Genomic DNA, 23,945 nt, shown 5'->3' with positions numbered 1-23,945 from the left:
AAGGCTGACTTCCCTAGCTCAGAACAAATCTGAGGAACCCTAAGAACCATCCAGTCATTCGATCGAGTTGAATAGGTTCCAATATTCCAGTCTAACAGTGAGGAGATATAAACAGGTTGTTTACCAATAAGGGCTTTAAAAATAAATAAATACCAGTGTTTGTTGCGCCTTTCTGCAAGAGAAGGCCAACCCACCCTATCATACAGGACACAATGGTGAGTATCATATCTGTCACCAGTTATAAATCTGAGAGCTGAGTGATATGCAGAATCCAGAGGTTTAAGAGTTGATGCCGTAGCATGCCTATAAATTACATCACCATAGTCCAAACCTGATAAGAAGACTGATTCCACAATTCTTTCTTGGGTTTGACTAGTGGATGATCAAAATATCATATCACCAGATCTTCTTTAGGTTTGACTAGTGGATGAACAAAATATATCACCAGATCTTTCTTGGCTTTGACTAGTGGATGAACAAAATATCATATCACCAGATCTTTGTTAGTTTTGACTAGTGGATGAACAAAATATCATGTCACCAGATCTTTCTTAGGTTTGACTAGTGGATGAACAAAATACATCACATATCTTTCTTAGGTTTGACTAGTCAAGTGGATGAACTAAATATATCACCAAAGTTGTCTTAGGTTTGACCAGTGGATGAACAGAATATATCACCATATCGGTGTTAGGTTTGACTAGTGGATGAACAAAATACATCACATATATTTCTTAGGTTTGACTAGTGGATGAACAAATTACAGCACATATATTTCTTAGGTTTGACTAGTGGATGAACAAAATACAGCACATAATTCTTAGGTTTGACTAGTGGATGCAGGACTTCAGGGCTTCTGGAGACACCTACCATTGGAGTCAAGCAGAGTTGACGCATCCACTCCATTGATAGAAGTGGGCACATATTGGCCATTTTGGCTACAGAGCTACATCGGAGTTCACTTGTTTGGTCCACACCAGAGTTCGAATGAGCTTTCACACCACCCAAAACCAACCGGACTATCCGAGGAAACTAACCAGGGTTCGATTAAGGCAGACCAAAGAGCTCAGGTGTGAAAGCGACCTTAGACTGTAGGAGTTCAGGAAGCTACTCTTTTTTGGTAGACTCTTTGCTAGTTTTGACATTATTATGGTATTGAGTTTTCCAATACCAGTTACAATGTGATATGACATCTATTTGATATCAGTATCAAAATAATTTCCAAATGAACCGTTATGAATATCTGGTTGATTTCAAATAAGTGGTTCGCTGGCAAACCAGTTATCTGTCCACACACACCGCCCCCCCCCCCCCCCCCCCCCCCTTATTACAATCCAAACAAAGAGTATACTTTTCATTATACAATGGCATGCAAATTTCTCGATTCTGATTGGCTGAAACAGTCAAGTTACACGTGGTTATTTCTTATAACCCCCGCTCGTGGTCCCAGAACCCGCCCACAACCGAATTACAATCACTCCTCCGTTCGTGGTTTTAGAAATGAAAGCAAGATGGCGGACAATAATCTTTAAGAATGGATATGTTGATAGCGTCATAACGACTAAACCAATCAGGACAGAGGAGAGGCCTTTCGCTTTTGCTAAGTGAAGTGCCTCTGTGACCGCAATGAGGGCTGTCTCTGTGGAGTGACCAGTCCTGAAGCCTGACTGATTAGGGTCTAGGAGGTCATTCTGTAAGAGATAAGCAGTAAATTGGTTGGATACAGCACGTTCAAGTGTTTTAGAAAGGAAGGAGAGAAGAGAGACAGGACGGTAGTTGCCTATGACGGTAGGGTTCAGGGTTTTTTTTTTTTATGAGGGGCGTGACTCTGGCTTGTTTTAGGGAGGTGGGGACCACCCCCGAGTTGAGTGAGGAGTTGATGGTTGCAGTTAGGAATGGGAGGATGTCTGGTGCTATGGTCTGGAGGAGTGGGGAGGGTAGCCGGTCCAGCTGGCATGTAGTCGGACGGTTCGACGTTGCCAGTGTCAGGGTCTCGGCTTCTGTAATGGGAGAGAAAGATGACAGAGTGAAGGATGAGGTTCTCGATTCAGCATTTGGAATGGGTGGGGGAGAAGGAGCTGCGGAATTTCTCCACTTTTTCCTCAAAGAAGATCGCAAAGTCTTCGGCAGAGAAAGATGAGGGAGGGGGGGGGAGTGAGGAGGGAGGACATGGTAGCATGCAGTTTGCGAAGATTCTTGGCAGAGGCCTCGATCTTATACTTCCTTTCAGCTGCTCTCAGGACCTGTCTTTGTTCTCTCACTGGATCTGTCAGCCATGGACTGGGTGGGGAACGGCGGGCAGGTTTCTCAACGAGGGGACAGAGCTTGTCGAAGGAGGTTGCAAGGGCTGAGAGGAGGGTGGAGGTTGCCATCTCTGTGGAGAGAGCAGAGAAGGTGTCACTCAAAGGTAGAGCGGATAGTATGTCAGAGGAGAGGGTGGAGGGGGATATGGAGGGCAGGTTACGTCTGAGTGAGACGGTTTGAGTTGGGGTGAAGACCTTTCGGTTAAGCATGAGAGTTAGTGAGAAGGATATGAAGGAATGGTCAGATACATGTAGGGGAGTTACCGTGGTGTTAATGATGCTGGAGTTATGGGAAAATATGAGATCCAAGGAGTTGCCTGCTTTGTGGGTGGGAGGCATGGCAGTGGGAGTCAGGTCAAACGATTGTAAGAGGGAGACTACTATGACTGACTGAGATGAGTCAGGCAGGTTGAAGTCGCCCAATAGAAGGAGAGGGGTACCATCTTCCGGTAAGGAGCTTAGAAGCATGTCCAGCTCATCTGTGAAGTGATCGAGCGGACCTGGAGGGCGGTAGAGTGTAACAATGGTGAGATTGAAAGGATTAGAGACAGATACTGCATGATATTTGAAAGAGGAGAGTGACAGTGCTGGGAGTGGTGTTAAGTTTGTAGCCCATGAAGGAGATGTCATGAGGCCAGTGCCTCCACCCCGTCTGGAAGGTCGAGGTGTGTGAGTGAAGTTATAGTTTGTAGATAATGCTGCAGGTGTTGATGAGTTATTGGGGGTTATCCAGGTCTCAGTTAGAGCCAGGAGCTGCAGATTTAGACTATGGGCGTAGGCAGTAATGAAGTCAGCTTTCTTGACTGCTGATTGACAATTCCATAAGCCTCCCCGTACTGTGACAGGTGTATTAGTGGCTGTAGGAGGGTAGGAGAGATTAGCCGGGTTGCTAGCAAACTGCCGTGGGTGGGTTGAATCTGTTCTGGAGGAGCATATAGGTATGAGACACATTGTGGTGTCAAGAGTGGCAGGGAGGAAGTAGAGAAATAGCAGAGTGGGAGGGAAAGGGAGATTTTTCAGAGTGGAGTGTAAGATAGGACTAGGGTGTACTTAGCACTAGGTGGATCGGTGGATCCCTCGGCAGAAAACTCCAGGAAAACTCCTCCTCTTTGTCCCTCTCCGTTTCTCGACGCTTCGCTGACGCTAAGCCAGCAAGCCTTTAAATCTCTATCACTAATTAGTGCTGTCTTAACACCTGGCCCTTAATGGGGGCACTTAACAAAACAAAATGGCCGTTTTAAACACGCCCCTTTAATCAAGTCAGCTGGTTCCTCACTTTTAAGATTCACTAATAAACTTAAAATGGCTTACCCTAGGTTTCAGTATAAAGCAATGTTTCTCAGTGAGTGTGTCCTGTCCTTCCTTAACAGAGCTCAGTACAGAGTGATTTCAACACAGACTGGACTTCTGCTGTTAAACAGGACAGGCTCTTAATGGCTCACTTAGCAAATCAGTTGCTGCTAGTAAACAGGAAACAGTCCCTTAATGGGGGCACTTAACTAAAAAGAAATTGCCGTTTTAAACACGCCCCTTTAATCAAGTCAGCTGGTTCCTCACTTTTAAGATTCACTAATAAACTTAAAATGGCTTACCCTAGGTTTCAGTATAAAGCAATGTTTCTCATTAAATAAACCCATTTGTTCAGGAAACGAGATTATCCAAGGCCGATGTAATAAAAGTGAGTACAGCATTTAAAGGGAACAGTCTTCTCCAGAGTCAGACAATAAGATAGATACAAATGTCATCTCTTCTGCGTTCAGTAGAACGCTTATCCACTGCAAGATAGCCTGGTGGCTTAGTACAAATTAATGGAAGCGGATTGGTGCAGAGAGAAACGTCAGTGGCCAATCAGATCGCAGAACCCGAACGCGGAACTGCAAGTGTGTTGGTAAAAGACTACACGCGCCCCCGTGTCTAGCTCCATGTCAATCATTTGCCCCTCCACTTTTGGCCTGACCCAAATCACTGATGAGGCTGAACTGCCCTGCTGAGACATATCATCTGCTGCATCCACCCTGTGCAGGGTTAATTCCACATCTGAATCAGACTCCGTATCGCTCTGCTTCTCCCTGGTGTTCATCTTATTTATCCGCCTTTTTGACCTTTCTCCCCCTCTGTCTCTTTGCTCCCACCTTGTGATACTTCCCCCTCTGTCTTTTTGTTCCCACCTTGTGTTACTTGCTGCTTTATTTTCCTGCTTGCTCTCTCTGCATGTACGTGCAATGTGACCACCGCAGCGGTGACAGGTCTGGTCCTTGTAGAAGTAGTCACTCTCCATATGGTTGGTCCTTCCACACCGGGTGCATTTTCTCCCAGGTGTAGATGAGAGAGACATTGCATTCACCTTTACGGAGCTGCTGAGTGGTCAGTGTGAAAGGTGATAGCTAGGGGCTCGATCGCTAACGCAAATAATACAGGATACTTACGTTCATCTCTAAGGAACTTTCTATTCACCAGTTCAGGAGAGATGACACATGGTCCCTGTATGTACCCTCTCATGGTCCCTGTATGTACCCTCTCATGGTCCCTGTATGTACCCTCTCATGGTCCCTGTATGTACCCTCTCATGGTCCCTGTATGGACCCTCTCATGGTCCCTGTATGGACCCTCTCATGGTCCCTGTATGTACCCTCTCATGGTCCCTGTATGTACCCTCTCATGGTCCCTGTATGTACCCTCTCATGGTCCCTGTATGTACCCTCTCATGGTCCCTGTATGGACCCTCTCATGGTCCCTGTATGGACCCTCTCATGGTCCCTGTATGTACCCTCTCATGGTCCCTGTATGTACCCTCTCATGGTCCCTGTATGTACCCTCTCATGGTCCCTGTATGGACCCTCTCATGGTCCCTGTATGTACCCTCTCATGGTCCCTGTATGTATCCTCTCATGGTCCCTGTATGTACCCTCTCATGGTCCCTGTATGTACCCTCTCATGGTCCCTGTATGTACCCTCTCATGGTCCCTGTATGTACCCTCTCATGGTCCCTGTATGTACCCTCTCATGGTCCCTGTATGTATCCTCTCATGGTCCCTGTATGTACCCTCTCATGGTCCCTGTATGGACCCTCTCATGGTCCCTGTATGTACCCTCTCATGGTCCCTGTATGTACCCTCTCATGGTCCCTGTATGGACCCTCTCATGGTCCCTGTATGTACCCTCTCATGGTCCCTGTATGTACCCTCTCATGGTCCCTGTATGTACCCTCTCATGGTCCCTGTATGTATCCTCTCATGGTCCCTGTATGGACCCTCTCATGGTCCCTGTATGGACCCTCTCATGGTCCCTGTATGTACCCTCTCATGGTCCCTGTATGTACCCTCTCATGGTCCCTGTATGTACCCTCTCATGGTCCCTGTATGTACCCTCTCATGGTCCCTGTATGTACCCTCTCATGGTCCCTGTATGTACCCTCTCATGGTCCCTGTATGGACCCTCTCATGGTCCCTGTATGGACCCTCTCATGGTCCCTGTATGTACCCTCTCATGGTCCCTGTATGGACCCTCTCATGGTCCCTGTATGTACCCTCTCATGGTCCCTGTATGTCCCTCTCATGGTCCCTGTATGTACCCTCTCATGGTCCCTGTATGTCCCTCTCATGGTCCCTGTATGGACCCTCTCATGGTCCCTGTATGTACCCTCTCATGGTCCCTGTATGGACCCTCTCATGGTCCCTGTATGGACCCTCTCATGGTCCCTGTATGTACCCTCTCATGGTCCCTGTATGTACCCTCTCATGGTCCCTGTATGTACCCTCTCATGGTCCCTGTATGTACCCTCTCATGGTCCCTGTATGGACCCTCTCATGGTCCCTGTATGTATCCTCTCATGGTCCCTGTATGTACCCTCTCATGGTCCCTGTATGTATCCTCTCATGGTCCCTGTATGGACCCTCTCATGGTCCCTGTATGTATCCTCTCATGGTCCCTGTATGTATCCTCTCATGGTCCCTGTATGGACCCTCTCATGGTCCCTGTATGGACCCTCTCATGGTCCCTGTATGTATCCTCTCATGGTCCCTGTATGTCCCTCTCATGGTCCCTGTATGTACCCTCTCATGGTCCCTGTATGTACCCTCTCATGGTCCCTGTATGTATCCTCTCATGGTCCCTGTATGGACCCTCTCATGGTCCCTGTATGGACCCTCTCATGGTCCCTGTATGTACCCTCTCATGGTCCCTGTATGTACCCTCTCATGGTCCCTGTATGTACCCGCTCATGGTCCCTGTATGGACCCTCTCATGGTCCCTGTATGGACCCTCTCATGGTCCCTGTATGTACCCTCTCATGGTCCCTGTATGTACCCTCTCATGGTCCCTGTATGTATCCTCTCATGGTCCCTGTATGTACCCTCTCATGGTCCCTGTATGTACCCTCTCATGGTCCCTGTATGGACCCTCTCATGGTCCCTGTATGTACCCTCTCATGGTCCCTGTATGTACCCTCTCATGGTCCCTGTATGTGTCATGGGTATTAACATGTTTATGATGTTAATACTTGAATACGTTTGAAATTAAAATCGCAACTTTTATAGAACAGTCTAAAAAATATTGATTTATGCCCAGATGTCATTTCGGGACAGGTACCGGTCCCGTCGGGTGGAAGAGGTTAACACGGACCTGTTGAGGGCGGTCAGAGAGGAAGTCTGATCAGATGGATGATATCTCCATTTACCCCTGTGTCAACAAGTCTCTGTATGAGAGTGTGTATCTGCATGGTGTTAAAAGCAGATGTGAAATCTATAAATGTTAGTTAGCTAACGTTTAAAAAATGAAATAAAAAGACAAAACAGCTTCTTCTGACAGGTAGACCATTTCCTTTGACAAGCAAAAACACGTTTTAGTGTAAAACATACTTACAACTTTTCTCATCCAGATAGAAATAATGGGTGCTTCCTGAATTTATGGCTGCATGACAAAAATGTGTACAGTTGCCTACAGGGGGCGGGTCAACGTACCCACTGGCCCAGTCTCCCTAAGTTAAGACGGTGATGGCTTTTGCAATTTGGTATTTGTTTGGGCAAGTTGTCCAAGTTTAAAATGTCTGGGGTTTTGCATGTAGATTTAGGAAATTACCTTGACCATGTGCCTTGACCAGGAACATGTTCTTGAAACACAAAATGTACTTATTAATGAATTCAATAATTATTCACCATGCCTTAGTAGTTAATCTTCCTATGTGGCTTAGTTCCATAGTTATGGTCAGTGTTTGCTAAACATTACCTTGAAAATTACATTTGACCTTGAGACATAATAATTACTTCAGAACCCTTGCACCAACAAACATAGAAAAAGTGATATTATACAATGATCTAGTTCTAATAGGAGCTGAGATATACGTCTTTCCGACGGTCGGCCATATTGGATTTTATGCATACAGGCCACCAGGCGGTTACCCCAAATATGCGGTGATTTTTTTAAACCGTATGCCCATACCTAACACCATACCTAACTTTTGCTAAACTTTTAACCAAATTGCAAAACATATTCTCTCTCAGCTAAAATGTTTTACATTTGTAGTATTTTACCATCTCCATAGTCGACTAACTGCTAGCATCTGCAACTATGTAATTCTCTTCTACCTCTGATAGCTCTATATGTAGCTGTAAAGACATTCATTGTCAAAGGATTGGTCAAAAATAAAAGAGAGCTGCTGGGATACACATACGTAGTAAACCATCAGTGAAAGAAATCTGCTGTTTGATAGTGTTTTCTTTTTCTTGTCCTTTTTTGATAAGTGAATGACCATTTACAATACGGATGTATTGTTTAGCCCAAGAGTAGCCTATTGATGATTTGTTTTTAATATGTTGATCAGATCAACATAAGCATAATAGATCTAAAGAACTTAGTTAGTTCACACCTTATTTCACATCTATGGGCACAGATATAACTACTATGACAGACATATATGACCAAATAAACAGATAAAGGTAACAAGTCTTTCCTCCTTTGCCTTTCAGCCATAGGCCACAACAGGATTAACAAGCAGCATCAAGGCTGCAACAGTTGTCTTGGTGCTGGGGAGACTGAAAGGTTATAGGGTGGCAATATGCTGGATACTATAAGACATAAGACAGGCAAAAAGATATCTTAATTCATGATCTTGATCTGATATGATAAATATATTACAAACAAATGATCAATCGGCTACTCTTTGGCTAAACAATACATGGATTAATTGACATGTAATTGATATTGCTAATATAATCATTCCATTGAAAATATAATTTCAGACTGAATTATCTGTACTAGTGGTCTGTGTACTCTTAATTGCTCCCCAGAACAACACAAACTAGGAACAACAAGGATATTGTTACAACGACAGATAAAACCACAATGTCATATTGCAGGCCCAACCAGCCAGCCTGTTGGGTTTTATCTGAGTATTTTATTAATGTTGGCCAGTTTTCAATAACTGCCCTTGGAGCAGATTCACGTTTAAATCACATCAACAACAAAATTTGGAGGATACATATTTTTTTAGAACTTGAGAAATACAAACTGAACGAATGCAAAACACACACAATCTGAACTCTTCATTGGTGTACTTCTCTCTTCTCCAGGTACAATTGCTGCCTTGCTCCCCAACAATAAGCAGAGATATGAACAAGTCAAGGCCTCACTGCTGTGACCAGTGTGGAAAGAGCTTCATCTATAAGTCCACTTTTCTAAAACACCAGCTTATTCATACAGGAGAGAAGCCTTATAACTGTGACCAGTGTGAGAAGAGCTTCAAGACCTCTACCAACTTACAGACACACCTCCGCATTCATACAGGAGAGAAGCCCTACCATTGTGACCAGTGTGAGAAGAGCTTCAGTACCTCTACCAACTTAAAGATACACCTCCGCATTCATACAGGAGAGAAGCCCTACTACTGTGACCAGTGTGAGAAGAGCTTCAGTACCTCTACCAACTTAAAGATACACCTCCGCATTCATACAGGAGAGAAGCCCTACCATTGTGACCAGTGTGAGAAGAGCTTCAAGACCCCTGCAGAATTAAAGACACACCAGCGCATTCATACAGGAGAGAAGCCCTACCGCTGTGACCAGTGTGAGAAGAGCTTCAGTACCTCTGGAGGCTTAAAGGAACACCAGCGTATTCATACAGGAGAGAAGCCCTATAACTGTGACCAGTGTGAGAAGAGGTTCAGTACCTCTGGACCCTTAAAGGAACACCAGCGTATTCATACAGGAGAGAAGCCTTATAACTGTGACCAGTGTGAGAAGAGCTTCAGTCACTCTGGAGAATTAAAGAAACACCAGCGCATTCATACAGGAGAGAAGCCTTATAACTGTGACCAGTGTGAGAAGAGCTTCAGTACATATGGAGACTTAAAGAAACACCAGCGCATTCATACAGGAGAGAAGCCCTATAACTGTGACCAGTGTGAGAAGAGCTTCAGTATCTCTACCAACTTAAAGATACACCAGCGCATTCATACAGGAGAGAAGCCCTATAACTGTGACCAGTGTGAGAAGAGCTTCAGTCAATTTGTAAACTTAGAGAGACACCAGCGCATTCATACAGGAGAGAAGCCCTATAACTGTGACCAGTGTGAGAGGCGCTTCAGTAACTCTGGAAACTTAAAGAAACACCAGCGCATTCATACAGGAGAGAAGCCTTAACACATTGACGACCGGCCCTAGCCATCTCATATGTGGCTGGAGGACCACGCTTTGTAAACAAACCGATGTACTTTTGGACAGCTATATATATACTTTATAGTATTGCTATCTGTCCATTCTCATTGTCACTTGAGTGCATAAACCGTGCCTTCATAATGGCTTAAAGAAAATAAAAATCCATCTGTTGGTTGTCATTTTATAGCGTTGTGAATATAAGCTTTATCGCAGTTTTCGTCTCGTATTTTTTCTGGAAAGCTATTTATAGGGCTAAAGGCTAGTCACGTTATATCGAACAGCATTTCTGTTGTATATATACGAATGAAATAAAACAAACTGCTTAGCATCCGGACTATTACACAGCATCTATGGATGAAATGAGGGCGGCGGAGGACGCTGATTAGTATTATTGATTAGCAATACAGTGTGCGTTCAAGTAGCCACATTCACAGATCGATCGCTTGCGTTTTACAACAATGTCCAATCCGGCTGTAATTTGGGGGAAGTGTGTCCTACCGTCAGCCCATGTGATCGCCGGCAGCATTTCCCCATTATTCATCGGCATCTGGTAGATCGATATGTCCATTGGCTGATCATAAATCCCATTATTCCAGGCTGAAATCTGCGCTTCGAACCGTGATCAAAGATGGAGGATGTTCGCTTGGGATCCAGGCTCATATGAAACGCCCATAGTAAAATAAATGTTTTTCCCATTCGCCCTCAATGATACTGCAGTGGAGCGATGGCGCCCCTAAGAGGATCTGGCTGGTATTGCATGTCGCCGATTTCAAGGAGGCGGGTAAATCTGCAGAGTCGATCGGGGATCTTGATCCGTTTATTAACCCATTCTCCGCCATTGACGGATTAAGACGTCATTCCTCGCCATGCTTAATCTGCCAATGACGGATTACGCCGTCATCGAGATCAATATTTAAAATTTTCATCGTGGTATTCACATTTCACCCACGGAGTCATGACTGGTGCTGTAGATCTCCACTCAACTCTCCAGCGCTTCAATACCGCCACCTGGTGGCTGATCGGCCAGTTGCCAAACCGGAAGTGGGCCGGAAGTGCTTGGTGTCACCCCTATTCCGTCCGCCACTCGCTATCGCTCGCGGGACTCCATCTGGACACACTGGATAATCGATCCGTTGCCATAACTCGATAAACAACATTATTTGGACGTATATAGTATTATACAACCTGGAAATGGAGCGCCTAGATCAACATCCCATAATAGCGATCTTTTTGCTCCAGTATCATCCCCCATCGCTACGAGGAAGCTGCGGTGAGTTTCAGCGTTTTTGATTATTATTATCCATACAAACTGCTATGATCTATATATCACCCATACGACATGAATCATGAATCATTTAATGTCGGTCATTGCATTATAAACGACCACCCCCCCCCCCCTCCAGTCACCAGCAGATGATGAGTCATGACGTTTAGGACCTTGTACAATTGAAATTTTTAATCTGACGTCAATCGCTATCAAACTGCATTTGATGATCTAATATATGGCTATAACTCACGTTCTATGAAATACTGCAGAAAACGATAAAAACATATTCATACTCTAGACCGTATTTTTGTATGAATGTGTGAATAAAAAAGTATAACGTTCCCACATCCTGAACGATAGATAATTGATGTTGAATGGGCCATAGTAATGTCAATTTAGCAATACAATTTAAAAAGTTATAGCCCTGCAAAGTAGGTGAACATCTCCATAGACAAATAGAGCTGGCAGATAATGGTATAAGAAGGGTACAATGCCTGGCGAAGAATGGGTTAATATGGAATAAAACAATAACAACTTGCCACAAGTTAACTCGTGGCTCTGGTCCTCAGCGCATGGCACTGAAACCCGAGTTAACTCGTGGTTGGGCGGCAAAGTGTTAAAGACGGTGGAGGAAACATTTAATTCGATCATTCAATTTAATGCCCGCATCGGCGACTGAGAAAAAGACAATGCGCGTGTGTGTGTATCCCGTGTGTGTGTGTGCCGTTCCAATTCCATGTCCAGTTCGTTGCATGCCGAATAAAGACCCCCTAAAGAGGTCCTGCATTATTATTATAACCCTAAATTCTTTTTAGAAATCTGCTTAAAAACTCAACATACTTAACAACACATTCATCCTGGACAGCAATCCAACTAATGTGATCTGCATCAGAAGGACTTCTGACACTCCTCTTCAAACACCAGTTTCATGGTTTAAATAGAGCCTCTCTCTCTAGTCCTCTCTTCCAACATGGCTGCCTGTAACCAGACACACAGGGCCCAAGGGGTGCTTGAGCATCTGCCCTTTTTCCCTCAAAGTCAAACAATGCCCTTTTCTGTCTGGTGGTAATGGTTGTTTATTTTTTGTTTATTTTATATTGAAATTCTATCAAGTATGCTAAATATAGATGCAACAATGCATTTTAAAGTTTTGAAAGATTGCGTCCCTCCCAACTATTCTTTGACATCTGTAAGCTTTGCAACAGGACTCAGTAGGAAATACTGCCTGTGGTTTAGGAGGGGTGGCTCCTAGGTAGAGCAGGGCAGGACGCAGAAAGAGACAATATCTCCTCCTGTGTATGAAGATTATCATTTAAATATCTATTTAAAATATTTCTTGTTATACCCGACATCGCTGCGAATGAGGGCAATCTGAACCTTTTTCTAGTTAAAATAAAGGTTTGAAATTAAATGAATTAGGGTTAATCAATGGTATTCAATACAGTGTGAAATAAGCAAAAAACAAAAATGTCCATGCAGCATGTGTGAAAGGGTCTTTAGTGTGTTTACATTGCATACTGTATTTTGTCATAGCTTGCACCCTCATACATTATAAGACCAGTGTTTGTGAAGTGTTGGTGTTGTGCGTTATTGATTGTTTTAAGCAATGGCCACTATGTTACAGGCAGCCATGTTGGAAGACAAATAACTACACAAACATTCAGTACAAGGCCTCTATTTAAACACATTTTCAAATCGTCTTATGACCACCTGCTATCAGAAGGCCTCAACTAGGGATGCACCGAATATTCGGCCACCGAAGATTATCGGCCGAAAATGGTTAAAAAGGCATTTTCGGCCGAAAGGGTTTTAGCACCGAAAATATATCACAGAATGTCAAAGAACAGGATTACGTAACGTTCGTAACCTAAAGTGTTGTTGTGATGATGTAATCAATCATCAAAACGCGGCTACATACTTTGCACAACGTGTAACGTGAGCAGCTTTTCCTGCGTTCTACAGCCTGTGATAACCAGTGTTGTGCTAGTTACTGAAAAATAGTAACTCAGTTACTTTACTAGTTACTTCATTTCAAAGTAACTTCGTTACTTTACTAGTTACTTACACCCAAAAGTAATGAGTTACTGTGAAAAGTAACTATTTAGTTATTTATAAAAAAAATAAAAAAGAAGATTGCTCCCATGCCCCAGATACTCAAAATCGGTTGATCAACTTGACAGTTTCCATTCACATCACTGAACTCTGCTAAGCAATGTGGTCTATACAAACACAAATACTGTACTCACTACATACTGCTCTCACCAAGCTGCATAAGAGACATACTGTACTCACTACATACTGCTCTCACCAAGCTGCATAAGAGACATACTGTACTCACTACATACTGCTCTCACCAAGCTGCATCACAGACATACTGTACTCACTACATACTGCTCTCACCAAGCTGCATCACAGACATACTGTACTCACTACATACTGCTCTCACCAAGCTGCATCACAGACATACTGTACTCACTACATACTGCTCTCACCAAGCTGCATCACAGACATACTGTACTCACTACATACTGCTCTCACCAAGCTGCATCACAGACATACTGTACTCACTACATACTGCTCTCACCAAGCTGCATCACAGACATACTGTACTCACTACATACTGCTCTCACCAAGCTGCATCACAGACATACTGTACTCACTACATACTGCTCTCACCAAGCTGCATCACAGACATACTGTACTCACTACATACTGCTCTCACCAAGCTGCATCACAGACATACTGTACTCACTACATACTGCTCTCACCAAGCTGCATCACAGACATACTGTACTCACTACATACTGCTCTCACCAAGCTGCATAAGAGACATACTGTACTCACTACATACTGCTCTCACCAAGCTGCATAAGAGACATACTGTACTCACTACATACTGCTCTCACCAAGCTGCATCACAGACATACTGTACTCACTACATACTGCTCTCACCAAGCTGCATCACAGACATACTGTACTCACTACATACTGCTCTCACCAAGCTGCATCACAGACATACTGTACTCACTACATACTGCTCTCACCAAGCTGCATCACAGACATACTGTACTCACTACATACTGCTCTCACCAAGCTGCATCACAGACATACTGTACTCACTACATACTGCTCTCACCAAGCTGCATCACAGACATACTGTACTCACTACATACTGCTCTCACCAAGCTGCATCACAGACATACTGTACTCGCTACATACTGCTCTCACCAAGCTGCATCACAGACATACTGTACTCACTACATACTGCTCTCACCAAGCTGCATCACAGACATACTGTACTCACTACATACTGCTCTCACCAAGCTGCATCACAGACATACTGTACTCACTACATACTGCTCTCACCAAGCTGCATCACAGACATACTGTACTCACTACATACTGCTCTCACCAAGCTGCATCACAGACATACTGTACTCACTACATACTGCTCTCACCAAGCTGCATCACAGACATACTGTACTCACTACATACTGCTCTCACCAAGCTGCATCACAGACATACTGTACTCACTACATACTGCTCTCACCAAGCTGCATAAGAGACATACTGTACTCGCTACATACTGCTCTCACCAAGCTGCATCACAGACATACTGTACTCACTACATACTGCTCTCACCAAGCTGCATCACAGACATACTGTACTCACTACATACTGCTCTCACCAAGCTGCATAAGAGACATACTGTACTCACTACATACTGCTCTCACCAAGCTGCATCACAGACATACTGTACTCACTACATACTGCTCTCACCAAGCTACATAAGAGACATACTGTACTCACTACATACTGCTCTCACCAAGCTGCATAAGAGACATACTGTACTCACTACATACTGCTCTCACCAAGCTGCATAAGAGACATACTGTACTCACTACATACTGCTCTCACCAAGCTGCATAAGAGACATACTGTACTCGCTACATACTGCTCTCACCAAGCTGCATCACAGACATACTGTACTCACTACATACTGCTCTCACCAAGCTGCATAAGAGACATACTGTACTCACTACATACTGCTCTCACCAAGCTACATAAGAGACATACTGTACTCACTACATACTGCTCTCACCAAGCTGCATAAGAGACATACTGTACTCACTACATACTGCTCTCACCAAGCTGCATCACAGACATACTGTACTCACTACATACTGCTCTCACCAAGCTGCATCACAGACATACTGTACTCACTACATACTGCTCTCACCAAGCTGCATAAGAGACATACTGTACTCACTACATACTGCTCTCACCAAGCTGCATAAGAGACATACTGTACTCACTACATACTGCTCTCACCAAGCTGCATAAGAGACATACTGTACTCACTACATACTGCTCTCACCAAGCTGCATCACAGACATACTGTACTCACTGCATACTGCTCTCACCAAGCTGCATCACAGACATACTGTACTCACTACATACTGCTCTCACCAAGCTGCATCACAGACATACTGTACTCACTACATACTGCTCTCACCAAGCTGCATCACAGACATACTGTACTCACTACATACTGCTCTCACCAAGCTGCATCACAGACATACTGTACTCACTACATACTGCTCTCACCAAGCTGCATCACAGACATACTGTACTCACTACATACTGCTCTCACCAAGCTGCATCACAGACATACTGTACTCACTACATACTGCTCTCACCAAGCTGCATAAGAGACATACTGTACTCACTACATACTGCTCTCACCAAGCTGCATCACAGACATACTGTACTCACTACATACTGCTCTCACCAAGCTGCATAAGAGACATACTGTACTCACTACATACTGCTCTCACCAAGCTGCATCACAGACATACTGTACTCACTACATACTGCTCTCACCAAGCTGCATCACAGACATACTGTACTCACTACATACTGCTCTCACCAAGCTGCATCACAGACATACTGTACTCACTACATACTGCTCTCACCAAGCTGCATCACAGACATACTGTACTCACTACATACTGCTCTCACCAAGCTGCATCACAGACATACTGTACTCACTACATACTGCTCTCACCAAGCTGCATCACAGACATACTGTACTCACTACATACTGCTCTCACCAAGCTGCATCACAGACATACTGTACTCGCTACATACTGCTCTCACCAAGCTGCATCACAGACATACTGTACTCGCTACATACTGCTCTCACCAAGCTGCATCACAGACATACTGTACTCACTACATACTGCTCTCACCAAGCTGCATCACAGACATACTGTACTCACTACATACTGCTCTCACCAAGCTGCATCACAGACATACTGTACTCACTACATACTGCTCTCACCAAGCTGCATCACAGACATACTGTACTCACTACATACTGCTCTCACCAAGCTGCATCACAGACATACTGTACTGTAAGAGATAAGCAGTAAATTGGTTGGATACAGCACGTTCAAGTGTTTTAGAAAGGAAGGAGAGAAGAGAGACAGGACGGTAGTTGCCTATGACGGTAGGGTTCAGGGTTTTTTTTTTTTATGAGGGGCGTGACTCTGGCTTGTTTTAGGGAGGTGGGGACCACCCCCGAGTTGAGTGAGGAGTTGATGGTTGCAGTTAGGAATGGGAGGATGTCTGGTGCTATGGTCTGGAGGAGTGGGGAGGGTAGCCGGTCCAGCTGGCATGTAGTCGGACGGTTCGACGTTGCCAGTGTCAGGGTCTCGGCTTCTGTAATGGGAGAGAAAGATGACAGAGTGAAGGATGAGGTTCTCGATTCAGCATTTGGAATGGGTGGGGGAGAAGGAGCTGCGGAATTTCTCCACTTTTTCCTCAAAGAAGATCGCAAAGTCTTCGGCAGAGAAAGATGAGGGAGGGGGGGGGGGAGTGAGGAGGGAGGACATGGTAGCATGCAGTTTGCGAAGATTCTTGGCAGAGGCCTCGATCTTATACTTCCTTTCAGCTGCTCTCAGGACCTGTCTTTGTTCTCTCACTGGATCTGTCAGCCATGGACTGGGTGGGGAACGGCGGGCAGGTTTCTCAACGAGGGGACAGAGCTTGTCGAAGGAGGTTGCAAGGGCTGAGAGGAGGGTGGAGGTTGCCATCTCTGTGGAGAGAGCAGAGAAGGTGTCACTCAAAGGTAGAGCGGATAGTATGTCAGAGGAGAGGGTGGAGGGGGATATGGAGGGCAGGTTACGTCTGAGTGAGACGGTTTGAGTTGGGGTGAAGACCTTTCGGTTAAGCATGAGAGTTAGTGAGAAGGATATGAAGGAATGGTCAGATACATGTAGGGGAGTTACCGTGGTGTTAATGATGCTGGAGTTATGGGAAAATATGAGATCCAAGGAGTTGCCTGCTTTGTGGGTGGGAGGCATGGCAGTGGGAGTCAGGTCAAACGATTGTAAGAGGGAGACTACTATGACTGACTGAGATGAGTCAGGCAGGTTGAAGTCGCCCAATAGAAGGAGAGGGGTACCATCTTCCGGTAAGGAGCTTAGAAGCATGTCCAGCTCATCTGTGAAGTGATCGAGCGGACCTGGAGGGCGGTAGAGTGTAACAATGGTGAGATTGAAAGGATTAGAGACAGATACTGCATGATATTTGAAAGAGGAGAGTGACAGTGCTGGGAGTGGTGTTAAGTTTGTAGCCCATGAAGGAGATGTCATGAGGCCAGTGCCTCCACCCCGTCTGGAAGGTCGAGGTGTGTGAGTGAAGTTATAGTTTGTAGATAATGCTGCAGGTGTTGATGAGTTATTGGGGGTTATCCAGGTCTCAGTTAGAGCCAGGAGCTGCAGATTTAGACTATGGGCGTAGGCAGTAATGAAGTCAGCTTTCTTGACTGCTGATTGACAATTCCATAAGCCTCCCCGTACTGTGACAGGTGTATTAGTGGCTGTAGGAGGGTAGGAGAGATTAGCCGGGTTGCTAGCAAACTGCCGTGGGTGGGTTGAATCTGTTCTGGAGGAGCATATAGGTATGAGACACATTGTGGTGTCAAGAGTGGCAGGGAGGAAGTAGAGAAATAGCAGAGTGGGAGGGAAAGGGAGATTTTTCAGAGTGGAGTGTAAGATAGGACTAGGGTGTACTTAGCACTAGGTGGATCGGTGGATCCCTCGGCAGAAAACTCCAGGAAAACTCCTCCTCTTTGTCCCTCTCCGTTTCTCGACGCTTCGCTGATGCTAAGCCAGCAAGCCTTTAAATCTCTATCACTAATTAGTGCTGTCTTAACACCTGGCCCTTAATGGGGGCACTTAACAAAACAAAATGGCCGTTTTAAACACGCCCCTTTAATCAAGTCAGCTGGTTCCTCACTTTTAAGATTCACTAATAAACTTAAAATGGCTTACCCTAGGTTTCAGTATAAAGCAATGTTTCTCAGTGAGTGTGTCCTGTCCTTCCTTAACAGAGCTCAGTACAGAGTGATTTCAACACAGACTGGACTTCTGCTGTTAAACAGGACAGGCTCTTAATGGCTCACTTAGCAAATCAGTTGCTGCTAGTAAACAGGAAACAGTCCCTTAATGGGGGCACTTAACTAAAAAGAAATTGCCGTTTTAAACACGCCCCTTTAATCAAGTCAGCTGGTTCCTCACTTTTAAGATTCACTAATAAACTTAAAATGGCTTACCCTAGGTTTCAGTATAAAGCAATGTTTCTCATTAAATAAACCCATTTGTTCAGGAAACGAGATTATCCAAGGCCGATGTAATAAAAGTGAGTACAGCATTTAAAGGGAACAGTCTTCTCCAGAGTCAGACAATAAGATAGATACAAATGTCATCTCTTCTGCGTTCAGTAGAACGCTTATCCACTGCAAGATAGCCTGGTGGCTTAGTACAAATTAATGGAAGCGGATTGGTGCAGAGAGAAACGTCAGTGGCCAATCAGATCGCAGAACCCGAACGCGGAACTGCAAGTGTGTTGGTAAAAGACTACACGCGCCCCCGTGTCTAGCTCCATGTCAATCATTTGCCCCTCCACTTTTGGCCTGACCCAAATCACTGATGAGGCTGAACTGCCCTGCTGAGACATATCATCTGCTGCATCCACCCTGTGCAGGGTTAATTCCACATCTGAATCAGACTCCGTATCGCTCTGCTTCTCCCTGGTGTTCATCTTATTTATCCGCCTTTTTGACCTTTCTCCCCCTCTGTCTCTTTGCTCCCACCTTGTGATACTTCCCCCTCTGTCTTTTTGTTCCCACCTTGTGTTACTTGCTGCTTTATTTTCCTGCTTGCTCTCTCTGCATGTACGTGCAATGTGACCACCGCAGCGGTGACAGGTCTGGTCCTTGTAGAAGTAGTCACTCTCCATATGGTTGGTCCTTCCACACCGGGTGCATTTTCTCCCAGGTGTAGATGAGAGAGACATTGCATTCACCTTTACGGAGCTGCTGAGTGGTCAGTGTGAAAGGTGATAGCTAGGGGCTCGATCGCTAACGCAAATAATACAGGATACTTACGTTCATCTCTAAGGAACTTTCTATTCACCAGTTCAGGAGAGATGACACATGGTCCCTGTATGTACCCTCTCATGGTCCCTGTATGGACCCTCTCATGGTCCCTGTATGTACCCTCTCATGGTCCCTGTATGTACCCTCTCATGGTCCCTGTATGTACCCTCTCATGGTCCCTGTATGGACCCTCTCATGGTCCCTGTATGGACCCTCTCATGGTCCCTGTATGTACCCTCTCATGGTCCCTGTATGTACCCTCTCATGGTCCCTGTATGTATCCTCTCATGGTCCCTGTATGTACCCTCTCATGGTCCCTGTATGTACCCTCTCATGGTCCCTGTATGTCCCTCTCATGGTCCCTGTATGGACCCTCTCATGGTCCCTGTATGTACCCTCTCATGGTCCCTGTATGGACCCTCTCATGGTCCCTGTATGGACCCTCTCATGGTCCCTGTATGTACCCTCTCATGGTCCCTGTATGTACCCTCTCATGGTCCCTGTATGTACCCTCTCATGGTCCCTGTATGTACCCTCTCATGGTCCCTGTATGTATCCTCTCATGGTCCCTGTATGTACCCTCTCATGGTCCCTGTATGTATCCTCTCATGGTCCCTGTATGTATCCTCTCATGGTCCCTGTATGTACCCTCTCATGGTCCCTGTATGTACCCTCTCATGGTCCCTGTATGGACCCTCTCATGGTCCCTGTATGTACCCTCTCATGGTCCCTGTATGTACCCTCTCATGGTCCCTGTATGTGTCATGGGTATTAACATGTTTATGATGTTAATACTTGAATACGTTTGAAATTAAAATCGCAACTTTTATAGAACAGTCTAAAAAATATTGATTTATGCCCAGATGTCATTTCGGGACAGGTACCGGTCCCGTCGGGTGGAAGAGGTTAACACGGACCTGTTGAGGGCGGTCAGAGAGGAAGTCTGATCAGATGGATGATATCTCCATTTACCCCTGTGTCAACAAGTCTCTGTATGAGAGTGTGTATCTGCATGGTGTTAAAAGCAGATGTGAAATCTATAAATGTTAGTTAGCTAACGTTTAAAAAATGAAATAAAAAGACAAAACAGCTTCTTCTGACAGGTAGACCATTTCCTTTGACAAGCAAAAACACTTTTTAGTGTAAAACATACTTACAACTTTTCTCATCCAGATAGAAATAATGGGTGCTTCCTGAATTTATGGCTGCATGACAAAAATGTGTACAGTTGCCTACAGGGGGCGGGTCAACGTACCCACTGGCCCAGTCTCCCTAAGTTAAGACGGTGATGGCTTTTGCAATTTGGTATTTGTTTGGGCAAGTTGTCCAAGTTTAAAATGTCTGGGGTTTTGCATGTAGATTTAGGAAATTACCTTGACCATGTGCCTTGACCAGGAACATGTTCTTGAAACACAAAATGTACTTATTAATGAATTCAATAATTATTCACCATGCCTTAGTAGTTAATCTTCCTATGTGGCTTAGTTCCATAGTTATGGTCAGTGTTTGCTAAACATTACCTTGAAAATTACATTTGACCTTGAGACATAATAATTACTTCAGAACCCTTGCACCAACAAACATAGAAAAAGTGATATTATACAATGATCTAGTTCTAATAGGAGCTGAGATATACGTCTTTCCGACGGTCGGCCATATTGGATTTTATGCATACAGGCCACCAGGCGGTTACCCCAAATATGCGGTGATTTTTTTAAACCGTATGCCCATACCTAACACCATACCTAACTTTTGCTAAACTTTTAACCAAATTGCAAAACATATTCTCTCTCAGCTAAAATGTTTTACATTTGTAGTATTTTACCATCTCCATAGTCGACTAACTGCTAGCATCTGCAACTATGTAATTCTCTTCTACCTCTGATAGCTCTATATGTAGCTGTAAAGACATTCATTGTCAAAGGATTGGTCAAAAATAAAAGAGAGCTGCTGGGATACACATACGTAGTAAACCATCAGTGAAAGAAATCTGCTGTTTGATAGTGTTTTCTTTTTCTTGTCCTTTTTTGATAAGTGAATGACCATTTACAATACGGATGTATTGTTTAGCCCAAGAGTAGCCTATTGATGATTTGTTTTTAATATGTTGATCAGATCAACATAAGCATAATAGATCTAAAGAACTTAGTTAGTTCACACCTTATTTCACATCTATGGGCACAGATATAACTACTATGACAGACATATATGACCAAATAAACAGATAAAGGTAACAAGTCTTTCCTCCTTTGCCTTTCAGCCATAGGCCACAACAGGATTAACAAGCAGCATCAAGGCTGCAACAGTTGTCTTGGTGCTGGGGAGACTGAAAGGTTATAGGGTGGCAATATGCTGGATACTATAAGACATAAGACAGGCAAAAAGATATCTTAATTCATGATCTTGATCTGATATGATAAATATATTACAAACAAATGATCAATCGGCTACTCTTTGGCTAAACAATACATGGATTAATTGACATGTAATTGATATTGCTAATATAATCATTCCATTGAAAATATAATTTCAGACTGAATTATCTGTACTAGTGGTCTGTGTACTCTTAATTGCTCCCCAGAACAACACAAACTAGGAACAACAAGGATATTGTTACAACGACAGATAAAACCACAATGTCATATTGCAGGCCCAACCAGCCAGCCTGTTGGGTTTTATCTGAGTATTTTATTAATGTTGGCCAGTTTTCAATAACTGCCCTTGGAGCAGATTCACGTTTAAATCACATCAACAACAAAATTTGGAGGATACATATTTTTTTAGAACTTGAGAAATACAAACTGAACGAATGCAAAACACACACAATCTGAACTCTTCATTGGTGTACTTCTCTCTTCTCCAGGTACAATTGCTGCCTTGCTCCCCAACAATAAGCAGAGATATGAACAAGTCAAGGCCTCACTGCTGTGACCAGTGTGGAAAGAGCTTCATCTATAAGTCCACTTTTCTAAAACACCAGCTTATTCATACAGGAGAGAAGCCTTATAACTGTGACCAGTGTGAGAAGAGCTTCAGTACCTCTACCAACTTACAGACACACCTCCGCATTCATACAGGAGAGAAGCCCTACCATTGTGACCAGTGTGAGAAGAGCTTCAGTACCTCTACCAACTTAAAGATACACCTCCGCATTCATACAGGAGAGAAGCCCTACTACTGTGACCAGTGTGAGAAGAGCTTCAGTACCTCTACCAACTTAAAGATACACCTCCGCATTCATACAGGAGAGAAGCCCTACCATTGTGACCAGTGTGAGAAGAGCTTCAAGACCCCTGCAGAATTAAAGACACACCAGCGCATTCATACAGGAGAGAAGCCCTACCGCTGTGACCAGTGTGAGAAGAGCTTCAGTACCTCTGGAGGCTTAAAGGAACACCAGCGTATTCATACAGGAGAGAAGCCCTATAACTGTGACCAGTGTGAGAAGAGGTTCAGTACCTCTGGACCCTTAAAGGAACACCAGCGTATTCATACAGGAGAGAAGCCTTATAACTGTGACCAGTGTGAGAAGAGCTTCAGTCACTCTGGAGAATTAAAGAAACACCAGCGCATTCATACAGGAGAGAAGCCTTATAACTGTGACCAGTGTGAGAAGAGCTTCAGTACATATGGAGACTTAAAGAAACACCAGCGCATTCATACAGGAGAGAAGCCCTATAACTGTGACCAGTGTGAGAAGAGCTTCAGTATCTCTACCAACTTAAAGATACACCAGCGCATTCATACAGGAGAGAAGCCCTATAACTGTGACCAGTGTGAGAAGAGCTTCAGTCAATTTGTAAACTTAGAGAGACACCAGCGCATTCATACAGGAGAGAAGCCCTATAACTGTGACCAGTGTGAGAGGCGCTTCAGTAACTCTGGAAACTTAAAGAAACACCAGCGCATTCATACAGGAGAGAAGCCTTAACACATTGACGACCGGCCCTAGCCATCTCATATGTGGCTGGAGGACCACGCTTTGTAAACAAACCGATGTACTTTTGGACAGCTATATATATACTTTATAGTATTGCTATCTGTCCATTCTCATTGTCACTTGAGTGCATAAACCGTGCCTTCATAATGGCTTAAAGAAAATAAAAATCCATCTGTTGGTTGTCATTTTATAGCGTTGTGAATATAAGCTTTATCGCAGTTTTCGTCTCGTATTTTTTCTGGAAAGCTATTTATAGGGCTAAAGGCTAGTCACGTTATATCGAACAGCATTTCTGTTGTATATATACGAATGAAATAAAACAAACTGCTTAGCATCCGGA

General features: G+C 44.3%; 1 protein-coding gene across 1 annotated transcript in view; it reads left to right on the top strand.

Moving 5' to 3' along the window:
- LOC311241262 (uncharacterized protein) overlaps nucleotides 1-22,596 on the top strand; it is a gene marked incomplete at both ends in the record, with an annotated part of 59,006 nt that extends 36,410 nt beyond the window's left edge. The window contains 2 exons of the mRNA XM_084338437.1: nucleotides 8,870-9,026; nucleotides 22,529-22,596. Of these exons, the coding sequence (XP_084194563.1) occupies nucleotides 8,870-9,026; nucleotides 22,529-22,596 (225 nt within the window). The remainder of the gene's footprint in view (nucleotides 1-8,869; nucleotides 9,027-22,528) is intronic.
- Between the last annotated feature and the right edge of the window lie 1,349 nt (nucleotides 22,597-23,945).

Source organism: Notolepis coatsorum, assembly GCF_963971535.1.
Source record: "Notolepis coatsorum genome assembly, contig: SUPER_14_unloc_1, whole genome shotgun sequence".
NCBI lineage: Eukaryota > Metazoa > Chordata > Actinopteri > Aulopiformes > Paralepididae > Notolepis > Notolepis coatsorum.
Note: the sequence above shows the minus strand (reverse complement) of the source record. Positions and strands in the feature narration are given on the sequence as shown.